Here is a 16,373-nt window from a genome sequence, read left to right on the forward strand (position 1 = left end):
ATTTAAAATCAACTCTTCTTACAAATATAAAATGAAACAACGACTTGTATAAAAGTTAACCCTTGACCTACCATATTCTCTCTGGCATCACGGTTCTCCAGAAGCGAGATCAGCACAAACAGGGTCAACCCGACACCAGATCCAGCTTGACTCTATTTTCATATAAATAATTTTTAAGAAATAAATTTCAAAATTTTCGTATTTGAATTTGATTAGCAACTAATTAAGTCAATGTATTCTAAAGTGTATATTTATGTATTGTTCAAATTCGAATGTAATTATGTTTCCAAGAAATATTTAGGTAATTAATTATTTTAATTCACAATTGCTGCATAAAAATAGCAACAAAATTTACAACTACGAAACAAAATATTTTCATGTATTGAACTGACCTGCATGGTATGGCTAAGTACCACCCCAGGTTCAGGAAAGCTGCCGTCTGTATTTTGTTGCTGTATCATCCACTGGATGGCGTCGTTGAGGATGTTGTCATCCACAAAGATGTGACGTTTGGCCTGGTGGAAGACGCGGGCTACAAAAGCTGTCAGACTGTCAAGATACAAAAAAAACGTTACCAATTTTCTCAGAATTATGTAAATATATAACGAAATTGTATTATCTTGCCACGCTACTGGTATTACCTTGGATTTAAATTCTTTGCATGTTTTCTATAATCGATACATTGTGTGAAAAAAATTTTAAAGACTTTTTTTTAGAATTTTTTAATACCACCTACTTATCGCAAGTTGATATAACCCGATTGTGTAGATTCACTATGAGTAAAGCACATTACATGCAAAATGTATTTCTCAAAGATTTAATTAGGTTAAAAATGTTAAATCTTGCGAACATTAAAAACGAAAAGACATAATTTTAAAATAATTTTAAAACCTATCACACGTATTTCATATAAACCTATAAACCTACAACATGGATCCTGACTTGTCTCTCTTGCCAAAAGCACTGAACGAGCCGTCACCGTGTTTGTAGGTCAACTGTCTCTGGTAGCCTGCGTGACGTCAGAAACAATATGTTGAATAGACAATAGATTAAAATTGTTTTTTCTGCTTTTACTGAAGATCAAAACCAATCCATGGCAATCGTATAAATACAACTAGTTGAATAGACCTTTTGAAACTGTACAATAGCATGAATCCTATTACTTGAATAGACCTTGCTGAACCGGACAATTTCATTAAGACAATTACTTGAATCGACCTTGCTGAACTGTATAATCACATAAAACAATTACTTGAAAAGACTTTGGCGAATTGTTCACATAAATTCAACAACTTGATAGTTTAACACTTTTAGCATGCACCAAAAACTAATCATGGCAATAATATGAGAAAACTAGTCTACAAGCATTAACCAAACACTGGGTTTGTAACGGGTGATATATCCAGATTGAAAAGGGATGATAAAGATCCATTTTCATATCTGACGGGCCATGGGGAAGGTGAAATAGAGTTCACCTGTTTTTGTGCCCTCTGCATATGAAATGATAGTGAGTTCAGCTCTATGCCCAGCTACCTTTACTTTCTTAACCTGAGCGAGATACCCATCAAAGCTAGGTGGAGTCTAGGACGTTCTACTGCCTTGAACCTTAACTGAATGACCATGAAACTTAAAACTGACAACTTTAACTAGAAAGTCATAATTTATACACCTCTCTATAAATACAGATATACTAACATATATTTGTCAAGTAAATCTGTCTTCTAAAGACCAGCATGGTTAACGATAAAGAAATGCTATTATAATGAAGTCGTACCTGTCTCCATAAATCCGATGGCCTTCGTCTTGATGTCCTCTCTCAGTTGATTGACGGCCTTAAGGTAATCTGTGACGTAGACATCCGGTGCCAGACTGACCATGTTTTGTTCTCCACATCCGGTTGGCATCTTTAGCAGGGAGTCTAGTCCGACGATGGTTGGACCCATCAGGTCACCTGAGGGGAGTACCAATGTATCACACGTTGGAGTTTTACAACATATCATTAACTTAACAAACGAATAACTTGTTTCATTATAATAAGTGTCATATTGTTGCTGTCGCTACCCACCAACGGTAAAATACCCCAGCGGTTAGGTACGTTTCTGCTGCTACCAAATGCCGAGACCTGGCATTTTTTTACCCTACCCCACACCCTCTTCTACACAACTGACATTAATTGTTACCTTTCTCCCCCTCTATACAACTGACAGTTATACCCATCTAACAGTCGAATAAACGCCCGTCATCGTAGCTACACACAATACCTACCCACAGCTGATATTGTAGCATATTCAGACCCTTTGACAAAGTTATCGGGCAGGCTAAGGTTAATGGACTTCGTGAAAGTTGGTTTGTCCTCTGTCAGGTCAATGAGGAAAGGAACATTGTATTCCTTGGGAACTCCTTCAGCCTGTGAATGAGTTATGATAATTACACAGGGGCATTTTGATAAACATGTAATATAAATTGTACTGTCCTTGAATAGGCTATATTGTGTACAAATTATTGCATTCTCCATAACTAAACATAAGTGGTAACTTTATGAAACTAATATAAAAAGTTTAAGATCATAAACTATATTGCATTCTTTAATAAATTCTTTGATTACTCATTATTTCTCTAACACGTTTTAGAGACCAAATCTTTTATTAAAGGAAGCAAATTCGTTTTTTTCTGATTTCATTATTTTTTAACTTTATTATCTCCCCTTTTATAATTGAATATAGTAATTTTTACTTCAGTTTTAAATACGTATTTAATGCATTGTCATCAAAGAGAAAGACATCTTGACAATATGGACCTAAAAGTAGGTTAAAATTAAAGTGAGTTATAGATATGCGGAGCGAAAAAAAATTTAGTAAACCTTATAAAACGTTCAAAGTAAATAAACAACGTCACTAACTAAATTAGTTTGAACCATATATCAGACAACCCAGTATCAAGAACGTTAACCCCATCTTACCTCAACCAGGAGTTGTCTGCGTACAGCGTCAGCGGCCTTGGACGACTGGGCCTTAACCTCCACGTCAATTCTACCAAGGTCAACAGGGACGATGGGAAAATACACAGACTTGGCCTGTCCAGCCTTGACCTTTAACAAACGTCAGAATGGCATTCATGAGTACACAAAATCTAAAAATATCCCAGCTTTGAGGTGACAATTAGCCGTATTGTTAAAAAAAATTAAATGTTTCCTTGAATGTTTTTAGTTGAGCTATGCTTACATACAAATACTCAATCACTTCGCAATCATCAGACATGAATCATAAATAAAAACCAACTCACCATAACATCTTGTACAACATCAACCTGTTTCAGTTCCTGGTTTCCTACCTCATCGATGAAAATGTTGTGAAAACGTTTAGACTTGACCAGAGTCACACGTACCTTTCAGTAGAAATAGTTAATCGTATATACAAGGGCAGTTTGTAATATTAACAAGCTTCTTTTTTTTAACTTCTTTCTTAGTTGTAATATTATCATCTTTTCCCGTTCGTTTCCAAGTCACATGGGGCAGATGAAGTAGAGTTCATCTTTTTCAGAGACATCGGTGTATGAAGGGATAGTGCGGTCAGCTTTATTCCCAGCCGCCTTTACTTACCCCAACGTGAGTTAGGTACCCGTCAGAGCTGGGTGGACTCACGGACATTCTTTTAACTTGAACTCGGATTCAAACTCTTGATTTTCGGGTTAGCAGTCTAACTTTCTCCCACTAGGTCACGCCCTCCCATCTTGGTAGTAATACTGTTGGGGATTTCTTTCAACACAATAAAATATTACGTGTCAACGTGTGATGCATTATATGGCAATTTTTTTACTCCAATTTCAACCTGCTTAAAAAAAAAACATTTCAACAGGCTTTGTCTACCCAAGAACATAATGCAAGAAAGTATTTGTTTGATGCTACAGTTTTATCTCAAATATGAGTTACTGTTCTCAGCTAACGAACCTCACCTGCATAGGGTTCGAACATGGGACTTTTGGAATTAGTTATCATGTCTGACTATGCGATCCCGATTATAGAGTTCAATTTTAATAACTTCACACACATACACACAGAGACATACACACACACACACATATATATATATATATATATATATATATATATATATATATATATATATATATATATAATGATGTACTTAACGTCTCTTCCCACCTGCATATCGTCTGCCAGGTAGTTGAAGACGTTTGCTTGAAGTGCCAGCTGCTCACCACGAGTCACAGAGTAGGGGAGGTTGAGGCTGACAAAAAACGGTCGGAAGACTTTCAGCTGAAGCGGATAATTGAATTAGAGAATGGTTATTTTGTAGCCGTTTTTTTTTTAATTCTCAAAGCTATTCAGTCCTAAACAATAGCCTTTGAGTCTTTGGTTCAACTTCAACTTTTCTCTTTTGTGCCTAAGACACATGGGGCCGCCACAGAAAACTCCCTACACTTTTGTCGTTTTCCTGCAATTGTCCTGGCAGTCCCCTAAGACTGCTTCCCTGCTGTGCGCCTTAAAGTTGTATTTTGGCCTTCCATGCTTTTTTCCCCTTAAGACGCCCAGTTTAGCGCCATTCCTTCGATTTCATCTTGATTCATTCTTAAGACATGTATCATCAATTACCATCTACGGTACATTTTTTGCTGTGTTTCACTAACTTAAGTACACGAAGGTGTAAGCAGGTCATTACAATGTCCTGAGGTTCGCTCTTGACTAATGTTGTAACAGTAAGAGGTGGGTTGAATAGAGAGACTTATAGAAAGCTTGCTCTTATCGGCATAAATGTTAAGCGGCTTGACCTTTTCGCGAATACAGCAAAGTCTAAGTCGATATATTAGACCATGAAGCTTTAATTTCATTTCTTCTTACAATAACTACATTAGTGTTATTCGTATTGTCAACTGACATTATTTTAGTATGTCTAGTACTTAAGACAAAAGCTGATTGGCTGTATCTATTTTAAGACTCACGTGAGCTTGTGTTGGGGCCACGCCCAGACCCGAGTTTGAGTTGATGGCGAAGGCACTGACCACCCATGACGTAATGGTGTCTGGTACAGTGGTTGTGATTGAAGCTGAGCCGTCATCCCTTCGATATAAATATGTACAACAAAATACCATTTTAAAATTGTTGCATAACTTATAAATGTATAGTGTAAGTTTGTTCGAAGCAACTAAAAATTCAAGAAAAAAAATAATTCCGAAATTACTACAGAAAGTTTGGATTTTGAGGTTCATATTTTATTCTAAAATTAAATACAAGTTGTTTTAAATTTCCATTAAAAGTATTAAAGTGTTTTTAAAAGCACACTTTTGTAATAATATAGGCCTACATAATATTATTTGCTACATATATAACACTTTTTTTTTTAAATTGACCTTGAAGAGTAGGATCCTGTGTGAAATAAATTATCAAATTTTCTCTTAAGAATGTATCTACTTTTACGGCTAATATTATTGCAAACATCAAAATTACACCATCTTTGTATTACCCAACATAAACATCAGACCAGAGCCAAGACTCAGGGAAGGTCATCCTGACACGGGATGGTTCCATTAAGGATGCCGAGGTCGCGGTGTTTTTTTCTGAAGGCACTGGTTCAACTTTTGTAGAAAATGGCGCAATTCCTCCACCCTTGTAATTACCTGCAACGTTAAATGTACAAACGCTACACTCTTACAAGCACAAATTCTTGTCAAGGAAACTCAATATTTATTATTATTTGTTCATTTTTTAAATTAACTTTTTACTGAACGAAATAAAATATACAGATAAATTTACAATCCTTCACAAAAATTATAATTTTATTTTCAAAGCTTATACAAATACATTAGATATAATAAACAAAACTTAAATTTACTTTAAAAAAATTAATTATTGTCTATGACTGTGTTTGTCTTTATGTTTGTTTTTGTAAATGTATTCGTGCACATGTTCATGTTCAGTTCATTTTTCTGATTGTATAAGTAGTTGTTGTGTTTGTAATAGGATAGAGTAAGGTTAAGACTTAGAGATAGGGTTATATATATTTTTTAAAGATTAAATATTAGCATGTAATTGGACACTTAAAAGATGCTTTTGCAAAGCATGTTCGGTGACGGTATATGCTGCTTACAGTTTTCACACACACACACACACACACACACACACACACATATATATATATATATATATATATATATATATATATATATATATATATATATATATATATATATACATATATATGTGTGTGTGTGTGTGTGTGAAATCTCACCCACCGTTAGAAAAACTTATGAAATCCCAATCGTAGTCAGGATATTGCCAATCTGAAACATTTTACATAATATCATAATTTTTCGTAATTTAGACCCTAAAAACCTCTAAAAAAAATTTTTTAATTTTTCAATCATCTTACTGTCTGTTACTGGAACATTTTAAAACGCCTAACAAACGGTAATATGTAGTGGAATTTTTGCTTTCTCGTATACTAAGTATAGAGAAAATATTGCAATCGTGCAAAAATCTAAAACGAGATTTTTTTTAAATCTCGACGTTTTACACCTGGCTGAGTTGGAAAAACTTAGTTTAGCAATTTTGTCCGAATGCCTTTGTGCGTGCCTGTGTCTTTGAACACTATAATTTGAGTACCGTTTCAGACACGGAGAACATTGCAGTTTTTCCGACTCCATGACGAGTAAAACATCTATATTTTGATAAATCTGGATTTAGAAATTTTGCCCGATTAAAATTAGTCCACTATGCTCTTGTATGGTTATGTACTGAGTTGTAAAATCGGTGAAAACTGTCAACATTTCGTGTGATTTGTGTGCACGATAACAATAATTCCTCAATAGGCCCTACTCTGTACACGAGATATTAAAAATGAAATAAACGAGACAGTGCAGGGGAGAATACTACCGTTTTATTTTACCTTTAAAAACTATACATTTTTTTTTATTAATTGTTGGATTTTTACACTAATTGATACTTTAAAATACTAAACGTCTTCTAATTACCCTGGTCTATAATAATATATAACAAATCGAACACCCAATTGTAAATGTAAAAAAACAAACAAGGAAATATGTTTTTGTTGTTTTTTTTAAATTGTATGTGCATTATGTCATGTTAAATCCATAAATGAGCCTGTGTTTTTTTATCAAGTCTAACGTTGTGTATATAAACTATACCACTTACGTCTTGGTATGGGGCGACGATAAACAGTCGCATCTGTAAGTACCACAACTCCTGCATTCTGTTAAAAAATTTGGAAATTCTTTTAGATTTTGAGCTAATTATTTCTAGATTTAATTGATTAAAATTGAAAAAGTATCCCAACATTATTTATTTATTAATATTTTTAAAATCGAGATGGCGAGTACAGCGCGCGAGCTTTTGTGTTTTGTGTTCGGTTTCGAAAGTATTCCTAAATCGTTTTTAAAAACACTACTTAACACAATTAATTAAATTCGTTGCTGTAATAGCGGTCTTTTATGTTTATATCTGTCATAGTTAATCATCTCCCAACCCCCACTCCCTCCATACCCGGACCGGTTAGAAGTGCTCGAAATTACGCTCGTCCGTTTCGATCTAAAACAGTGGCGTTGTCATGGGAGGGCGCGTGGGGCGGCCGCCCCCGGCGCCGACCCTAACGGGGTTGCCAAGAGGGGTAAAAAAAGAAGTAAAAATATACTCAGTCAAAATAACTTGAATAACTGTATAATTTAGAGGGTTAGGAGAGCAAACATTGGTAGGTCGCCCCTGGCACCTGAATGGGTCGCCACGACTCTCATCTAGACAGACAGAGAGACAGATTGACAGAAAGACAGAAAGCAAGTTAAATAAAAGCTTGTAAAAATCAAGATGTCTATATCATGAGACAGTCTAAATGCTTAGCATGAGATACAACCCCCCCCCCCCCTTCTCTACCCGGTCTGGTAAGATTAATCGAAGTCAGCGTACGCAAATCGCAAGAGGATAATTTTGGGTCATGGAAAATTTAGGATACACGACAAGAATAATAGTATTAAAGCGAACCTTTTCCGCGTCGTTTTTGTTTCTGGCTAATGTTCGCCACAAAATCAACTTTTGGCTTTAACATATGAGGATATGACAACAGTGAACTTATTCTGTCGGAGTAACTGAGTTTCATCCCCTAATGATTACTTTAATCCAGTTTTTTTTCTTTCTTATTTAACTGCTATATATAATACACTTTATGATAATGTCTTTGAAACTGTACAAAACAGTACACAAAACATTATTGTAAGAATTTTTTTTTTAATCATGAGCTTAGAAATTATTTTTTGAATACACCTGGCGAGTTTAAGTTCTTTTAATCCGGAAGTTTATACTTACTGATCACGTGTTTTGTCACCAGAAACCCTTACCTCTAGCACCTGCTGTGCGTCACTGCCGCCATTAAATACTGGATAACCCCACCAGGGGAAATAAATATCGTCCTGTCCCTGATTTTTTACTGTATCGTATTTCATCAGATCTGTATAAACCTGTTGATAGATTGTTACATTAGCTACAGTGTTTAAAAACACTACATATTCTATCGCACTCTTTAAAACGAACGTATAAGTCATAGCGCTCATGGCAAAACCCTGGGAGCCAAATACTGAATATTCTTATCACCAAAGTTTCATGGCGATCGGATGAACAGTGTCAAACCACATCCGACTTTTATTTTTATATACAGTACATAGAGAAAAATCGCCGCCACTGCGAACTTGCATTTTGGTTCTTCAGAAACCTATTCTGGAGTATTCTCCATAACTTCCCAAATTTTCTTGGCGATAGGATGAAAGGTGTAGTAATGCATAAAAGACAAACACACACACAGTTTCATTTATATATAAAGATATATATATAATTATATATATATATATATATATATATATATATATATATATATATATATATATATATATATATATGGTGACAGGACAAATGATCTCAGGACAAATGATCTCAGACAAAATATCTCAGACAAAATATCTCACGGACAAATGATCTCAAGACAAATGATCTCAGGACAAATGATCTCAAGGACAAATGATCTCACGGACAAAAGATACCAGGACAAAATATATCAAGACAAATGATACCACGGACAATTGATCTCAGACAAAATATCTCAGACAAAATATCTCACACCTAATTTTAATAGTGTATTGGGTGATTTTAATTGATCTGATTTTTTGTTGTTGACTGTCTTATGGTTTTGTTTACTATGTTTAATATTGTTTATAGGCCTATATAACAGTTGTAAGAAATGTTTTCCGTATAAAATAGTCATATTGCACTAAACATTTATGGTTAGTATTAGTAATATAGTATTGAAAGATTAAAGAAATAATTTCGATAGACAGCCTAGGTGTGCTTGACAAACGTGAGACAATCCTACCATGTCAGGTGGACGAAACTAGATCAAAAGGGAATGAAATAACAATAAGAACACACCTTCGTATCAAGGTGGCCGCCCGCTTTGATGGCAGAGACATGCCTTAAGGGAAAGACAACCGACCTCCATGGACAATACAACTAGCATATAAAGTCCATTGTTATGCGTCGGTCACACCTTAGTGATCAGGTGACTAATGCTTATTTAAACGACAGCGGTCATCGCGGAGCTAAGTATGTCGTAGTGTGCATCAAACAAAGCAGTATTAATGGTGATTGCTTTGCTATGGTCTCTTTCGTTACCTCGCAGAAAGGTCTTAGGACATTAGTTTCTGGTGAATTTATGTTTGCCATAAGCAGACAAAGAGATTTGGAAATGTGAAATTAGGACATGTCGAGCAAGAGCTCACACAATAGATGATCACATAGTATTGGAGAGGTGTGATCATAACGATGTACCTACCAGAAAAGAAACTTACACGTTATGTTTGTGTTGATGATAAATAAAAACAATAGTTTAACGTTACGAACCTTCAGACCTATTCACATTTTGAAAGATATTTCGCGTGTTATGAACATTAATGTTGTATAGCTACCGTTACTTTATTTGTTTTATACATTATCATTTATTATACCTTTCAGGATAAAACAGTAAGTTTGTTTTAATTTTTACTTTTTCAAATCAAAGGCTACTACAATTGCTTAATACAACTTTTGATGGTTTGTTAGGTTTCACTAATTCATTTTATTCACAATTATTATACGTAAACAAAGTAAACAAAACCATATTAACGGTCAATAAAAAAAAGTTCAACTAAAATCATCGTAAATACTATTAAAATTTCGCTGTGAGATATTTTGTCTGAGATATTTTGTCTGAGATCATTTGTCCATGATATCATTTGTCCTGATATATTTTGTCCTGGTATCTTTTGTCCGTGAGATCATTTGTCCTTGAGATCATTTGTCCTGAGATCATTTGTCCTGAGATCATTTGTCCGTGAGAAATTTTGTCTGAGATATTTTGTCTGAGATCATTTGTCCTGAGATCATTTGTCATGGAACCATATATATATATATATATATATATATATATATATATATTGTACAGGTAGCTTCCTGTCCTTAAGTCCATGAGCTATGTAGATAGAAAGGGGTAAAAACATGGATAAGATCTGGCTCTTTTCAACTTACTGCCCCGGCCTTGTGCTTGAATTTCCAATGCCAAATCAACAAATAATGTGTTGTCTATAGTTATTGTCTATTAGAATATGCAGTTATCTTATTATTTTGTATGCTTACATTTGTAGCTGTGACGTCGTTTCCACTTTTCAGTAACAAAACGCTCTGGTCAATGGCCAATAAATGGACGTTGGAGTCGGGGTCAGCAGTGGTGATGACAGTAATATCATCTCCTGGTTCAACATCTGTCATGTCAAGGTCAACGGTCACCTGTTTAAAACAGAATTACATTGTTTATATATTCTAGTTAGTTGCTCAGTTGATGAGCTAGAGGAATGTTATAGAGAGTACGTATTCCTTGTTTATATCTGAAGGAATCCTAATATATAAAAGCCCATGTGCGCACTTCTCTCTCTCTCTCTCTCTCTCTCTCTCTTTCTCTCTCGCTCTCTCGCTCTCTCTCTCTCTCTCTCTCTCTCTTTCTCTCTCGCTCTCTCGCTCTCTCTCGCTCTCTCTCTATCCGCAATTTATTTTAAGGCGATGTGATCAGTATGTTCAGCGATATATGGAGAACTTAAAGATACGGACTCTTATTAAAAACAATATGGTAGTTGTTATAAATGTATAGACTAAATTTGTATTCAAAGAAGGAAAATAAAAATAAAGGTATATTGGAATGTAGAAACACAATTTTAATTATGCAACCGGAAAAACGTTTATCGTTGTGAAAAGAACGCAATAAACAATGACGTCACATGCCAAATGCTTAAACTTCGGAAAGAACACAAAACTATTGGCGTTATCTTCCAATATAAAGCAACAAACTATTTCATTTAAATTTGAATTACTTTTATATATCAAGAGATACGCTATGAAATGTGTACAATTTTCTTGGCCTAAAGTATAACACATTACTTTAAAAATCAACGTCAATATCATTGAAAAGCCGTGTTTTTAATCCAATCATTTAAGTATCTAAATTAGTATGTGCACTTAATATGGTGTTTTGTTGAGTTATAATGTATATAATTTGGTTTTTCCAATAGGTATTAATAGCCTATGTTATTTTAAATGTTTCGAATTTTTAGCTATTTAGTTATTTCTTTGCTTTGTCACTAATATCGTTCGATGTGTAGTAAAGAACATTTCGTTTTGACCAATAAGTATTTTATAAAATATTTATCTCAAACAAGTGTAACATTAAAATATAGAGGTCTATAATTTACGTGTAACGGGTACCGACGGCTAGTGTCATAGAGAGTACGTGTGTACCTTGTTGATGCTGCTAGAGGAATGTTATAGAGAGTACGTGTGTACCTTGTTTTTTAAAGCGCCGCTGATGTCGAAGCTGATACTGTCTGGGACAACTTCACCGTCTGGTCTGACGTAGTAGACGACGATTCTGGCAGAGGGCGCCATGCTGGGCTCAGAGACAATGGAGAAAGCGATGCTCTTCTGGTTGTTGCCATTGATTGTTCCAGATTTTACTATGTTGCCTCGTGATATCACCTTTCAATAAAATATATACAGAAATATCACGTTATACATTTTATACATTTTGTTTGATCAATGTCTGATGGAAAATTTCTTTACTGACAATTTAAATAATATACCTGATAAATAAGGGTCGACAATTCTTCAGTACCGTTGATGAAAAGTAAGATTGTGTCCCCTGCCTTGAAAAATGTTAAAAAAGAAATAGCTACGTAATTATGTTTGATGGAGAAGGGGGGGGGGGGTTGAGTATTAATATTATTTTTTCAAAAGAGCATAAACGTTTTTTTTAAAAAAAGATTGTCAACACAACACTAGGTACAATTATAGTTTTCCATTTTTAAGAAATAGATTTGTTATTAAATGTTTTCTCAAAATGTATTGACTGTGCGTAAAAAAAGCTGTTGTAATGACGCTAATATCCGCTTTTGTTTACTATTTTTTAAATCTATATCTGTGTTAATATACTTGAGCCATTGTTTGTTAGTTTAAACATCATCTTCAATTATTTATCATTATATAAGAAAACAACTCGTTGAAATGGAAATATAAGCCCAACGACTACAGACAGATAAGATTACAGATATAACACAAAAACTTTCTGTGTTTTTCTTACCTTTATAGAAGATGATCCCAGGGCGAGTTGGATGTACGAGTTACTTGGTGAGTGACTCTTTTTTAGGACAAGTATTTCGGACACTCCACGGAATTCCGACTAGAATTGAAATAGTCAGAAGCAATCCACTATTATCGGCGATATACGTTAATTTCCAGTGTTCTACTTTTATTTCATTTAACTTATTATCATTTATTATCGTATATTTATATATATATATATATATATATATATATATATATATATATATATATATATATATATATATATAATTTTTTTACATTAATCCTTTATTTAGTAAAGTAATTACAGCCTAAGAGTACTGTAGCGTGTATTGCCCCTAAATCAAATCCCAGAAACGGTTTAGAATACAGAAACAACGGCTAAGAAAGCTAAGATAACCTATAAGAAGCAAGAACTTATTCAGCCTAAACACTCACTGTAATTATGACTTTGTGGGCGTTTGTTGGTGTCTGTACCAGGATGGTTACCAGACCGTTGCTAGGGACGCTCAGGGTCTGTTCAGGAAGGTTTCCACCTTGAGAAAGACGGCCCCAGTAGTCGTTGACCCTAATGCTGACCTTGACCTTGTCACTGATTGAACTGACCGGAAGTCCATCCGGTTGTGAGATTTTTAGCTGTCAAATTACAGAATAAGAAAATCAAATCTGTGAAACGATGTCTGTAAAAAAAATGGACACCAACTAAAATAGTCTAAAAAAAAACTCAAAATGCCCATTAATATATTTTTTCAAATCATGTACGATGTTATTAAAAATAAATATGGTTATAAAAACCTGACAATTAGGTTTGTGTCAGAGTTTACTAAATAATTTAATGTTATTGGGGCATTTACTTTTTTCGATAAATAAACACATTTTAGTTGTGTTTTTTTTTTATTCCATAAACATTTTGTGAATGTTTTTATTTTGTCACTGAAAATGACAATAAACAAAGCATAACTTGGCCATGTGGTTTAAAAAGTATAATTAAAATTTTAAAATGTGAGTATTAATTATTAGTTTGGTTTTTAGAATATCGATTACCGAGTTCCTGTACAGCCAATCAAAGTTTGTCTTACGAAAGTAAAGCTTCCGGTTTATAACTTAGGCTTGATGAAAATAAATAGAGATTTATCTTTAAACACAGTAAGTATTTTCAACTTTTCTGCATCGGCAGAGCATTGTAGTTACATTGGTGATGTACTGTAAAGTATACACATAGCAGATGTTCTGTAAAGTACTTACATAAGCAATGTACTTTAAAGTACTTATATAAGCAATGTATTGTAAAGACGTTACATAGCCAATATTTTGTAAAGTACTTATATAGTGTAAAGTAACTACATTGGCTATGTACGATAAAGAAATATCATAGCAAATGTACTGTAAAGTACTTACATAAGCAATAAGCTATGTACTGTAAAGTACTTACATTAGTTCTGTACGGTAAAGTACTTAAGTAGCCAATGTACTATAAAGTACTTACAGAAGCAATGTACTGTAAAGTACTTTAAATAAGCAATGTACTGTAAAGTACTTATATAAGCAATGTATTATAAAGTACTTACATAAGCAATGTACTGTAAATTACTTACATAAGCAATGTACTGTAAATTACTTACATAAGCAATGTACTGTAAATTACTTACATAAGCAATGTACTGTAAATTACTTACATAAGCAATGTACTGTAAAGTACTTACATAAGCAATGTACTGTAAAGTACCTACTAATGCAATGTACTGTAAAGTACTTACATAAGCAATGTACTGTAGACCAGGCTTGAAGGTCTTGGGATTGTTCTCCGGGTACTCAAGTTTCACACCTTTGTCGTACATGGTCACGGTTCCGTTACCGGACATCTGGTTTCCGGTCAAAGACTCGGTCACGTTGGCGATAACGATTAGGGTCAGCTCATCCAGTTGGTCTCGAATGCCCTTGACCTTCGACATTGGCACCGTCACCCTTATTTCCCCGTCAATCTGAAGAAGATCAAAATAACTTTTCTCTGTTCGCAATGGTCTTTCTTTTATTTTTTTACTTCTTCTTTGTTCGCAATTGTAACGCAGGGTGGGATTTCCCATCAACATAATGAAGGTTTACGGGTCAACCTGTTATGTGTCTATGCGCCATATAGAACGTAGACTCAGATTTCAGCGTGCTTCTATCTTTGGATTTGTTGCCATAACCTTTGTCCATTCAAGAACAAACTAAAAGACAGAATTTGTTTTACTTTAGAGTTTTTACTCTCCATGATAAGTAGCTTTCCCCAGCAATGGAACCTTAGCTGCCGTTCTTTTTTTTTTTAAAGACGTACATCCTAATAGCTAAATGGCTTTTTCTTTTTCTATAAAAATGCTAACTAACTCTGCTCAAAGATTAGGAAATAAACCAAGCTCCTAAATCGATGGATAGCCGGGAAACTTTTATACCTGTGTCTGATAATATAATCGTTTTTTTTAAACGGAGGGGGGGGGTTGTTGGGTTACTGTTAGTTAACTAAATAAACACATGGCTTGCTAATGACAATGTTAAACCTAACCCCCAACCCTAGTCCCAGAGAAGTAGCGACCCTGCCCGGGGACAAACTTTTCGATTTGCACCCCCCCCCCCCCCCACCCCTCAAGATTTCGATTTGCACCCCCCTTCCCTCAAACTTTCCATTTCCACCCCCCCCCCCCGTCAAACTTTCGATTTGCACCCCCCCCTCAACCGTTCAATTTATTTTTCCAACTCATTTTGGCGTCCTTAGGTCGGCGCCCGGAGACATATGCCCCCCCCCGCCCCCCCCCCCCCCCACCCTCGCTACGCTACTGCCTAGTCCTAGCTTACGCCTAAATCTAATTTCTACCGATAAAACTAGTCGAGATTACAATACTACTAACAACCTAACACACCTAATTTTGGAAGAGTATTTTATCCTCAACCATCGGGATAGCAATGTATCTTAAACACGACTAAACACGTATAACTAAAAATGTTTTTGCCTCATGTAAAGATAACCCGCCCTGTAAGCCGCGTTCCCTAAATCTATAAATAGCCTCCCCTTTTATAGAAGTACTCAATGTACTATAGTACCTACAGGTAAACTGACTAAGTACACCGGTCTCGCCATCGAGTAGTCTGATGTACCGCGACTTTCGTGTAGTTTTACTTGGACGTTGGCGTTTCCTTTGACGGGTTTACCATAGGTGTATCTGTAGGGTATACATTATTTGAGATTTTCAAATTATATACATTTTATATATAGTTTTCAAGGAGATATTCAAGTTAAATATGAATTTTAATTCATTAAAAATTGTATAAATGCTGTTCAGTTCTTGAGAAAAGACCACTTCTACAATCACCACAGATTAAACGCGTGTCTATTTAAAAAACACATTTGAAAATATCAACAAAAATAAACTCACTTGGATTTAACGGTAAACATGACGTCAGAATCACTGGTTAAAACGTACGAGGGCATGACAACCTCAACCTCAAATTGGGGAAGAACTAAAATAAAAATGTTTGAAAAAAAAATTGTTAGTGCATACCAAAAAATTGGCTATAAAAGTAGAAAGAAAATAATTATATAGATTAGTATTCATTTTCATAGATCTTTATGTTACAAATGTGTTTTAACCAAAAAGTAGAGTTTGAATTGTTCTCAAACGACATGATACTAAAACATAGAACAGTACAATGAGATAGTAACTAG

The 16,373-nt window shown here is 34.7% G+C and overlaps 1 protein-coding gene across 1 annotated transcript in view; it reads right to left on the bottom strand.

Annotated features, from left to right (window-relative positions):
- Nucleotides 1–16,373, bottom strand: part of LOC131951071 (CD109 antigen-like) — a 28,955-nt gene that overhangs the window by 7,839 nt on the left and 4,743 nt on the right. Inside the window, exons 9-29 of the mRNA XM_059313341.1 lie at nt 16,084–16,168; nt 15,756–15,870; nt 14,431–14,655; nt 13,112–13,309; nt 12,672–12,770; nt 12,175–12,237; nt 11,879–12,070; nt 10,682–10,831; nt 8,359–8,478; nt 7,166–7,223; nt 6,247–6,294; nt 5,478–5,631; nt 4,957–5,074; nt 4,160–4,273; nt 3,283–3,384; nt 2,960–3,088; nt 2,266–2,407; nt 1,775–1,951; nt 928–1,009; nt 393–549; nt 72–152 (exon numbers count right to left, since the gene is read on the bottom strand). Of these exons, the coding sequence (XP_059169324.1) occupies nt 72–152; nt 393–549; nt 928–1,009; nt 1,775–1,951; nt 2,266–2,407; nt 2,960–3,088; nt 3,283–3,384; nt 4,160–4,273; nt 4,957–5,074; nt 5,478–5,631; nt 6,247–6,294; nt 7,166–7,223; nt 8,359–8,478; nt 10,682–10,831; nt 11,879–12,070; nt 12,175–12,237; nt 12,672–12,770; nt 13,112–13,309; nt 14,431–14,655; nt 15,756–15,870; nt 16,084–16,168 (2,609 nt within the window). The remainder of the gene's footprint in view (nt 1–71; nt 153–392; nt 550–927; nt 1,010–1,774; nt 1,952–2,265; nt 2,408–2,959; nt 3,089–3,282; nt 3,385–4,159; nt 4,274–4,956; nt 5,075–5,477; nt 5,632–6,246; nt 6,295–7,165; nt 7,224–8,358; nt 8,479–10,681; nt 10,832–11,878; nt 12,071–12,174; nt 12,238–12,671; nt 12,771–13,111; nt 13,310–14,430; nt 14,656–15,755; nt 15,871–16,083; nt 16,169–16,373) is intronic.

Source organism: Physella acuta, unplaced genomic scaffold (assembly GCF_028476545.2).
Source record: "Physella acuta isolate Inbredline_101_S28 unplaced genomic scaffold, ASM2847654v3 ptg000797l, whole genome shotgun sequence".
In the NCBI taxonomy this organism is placed as follows: Eukaryota; Metazoa; Mollusca; class Gastropoda; family Physidae; genus Physella; species Physella acuta.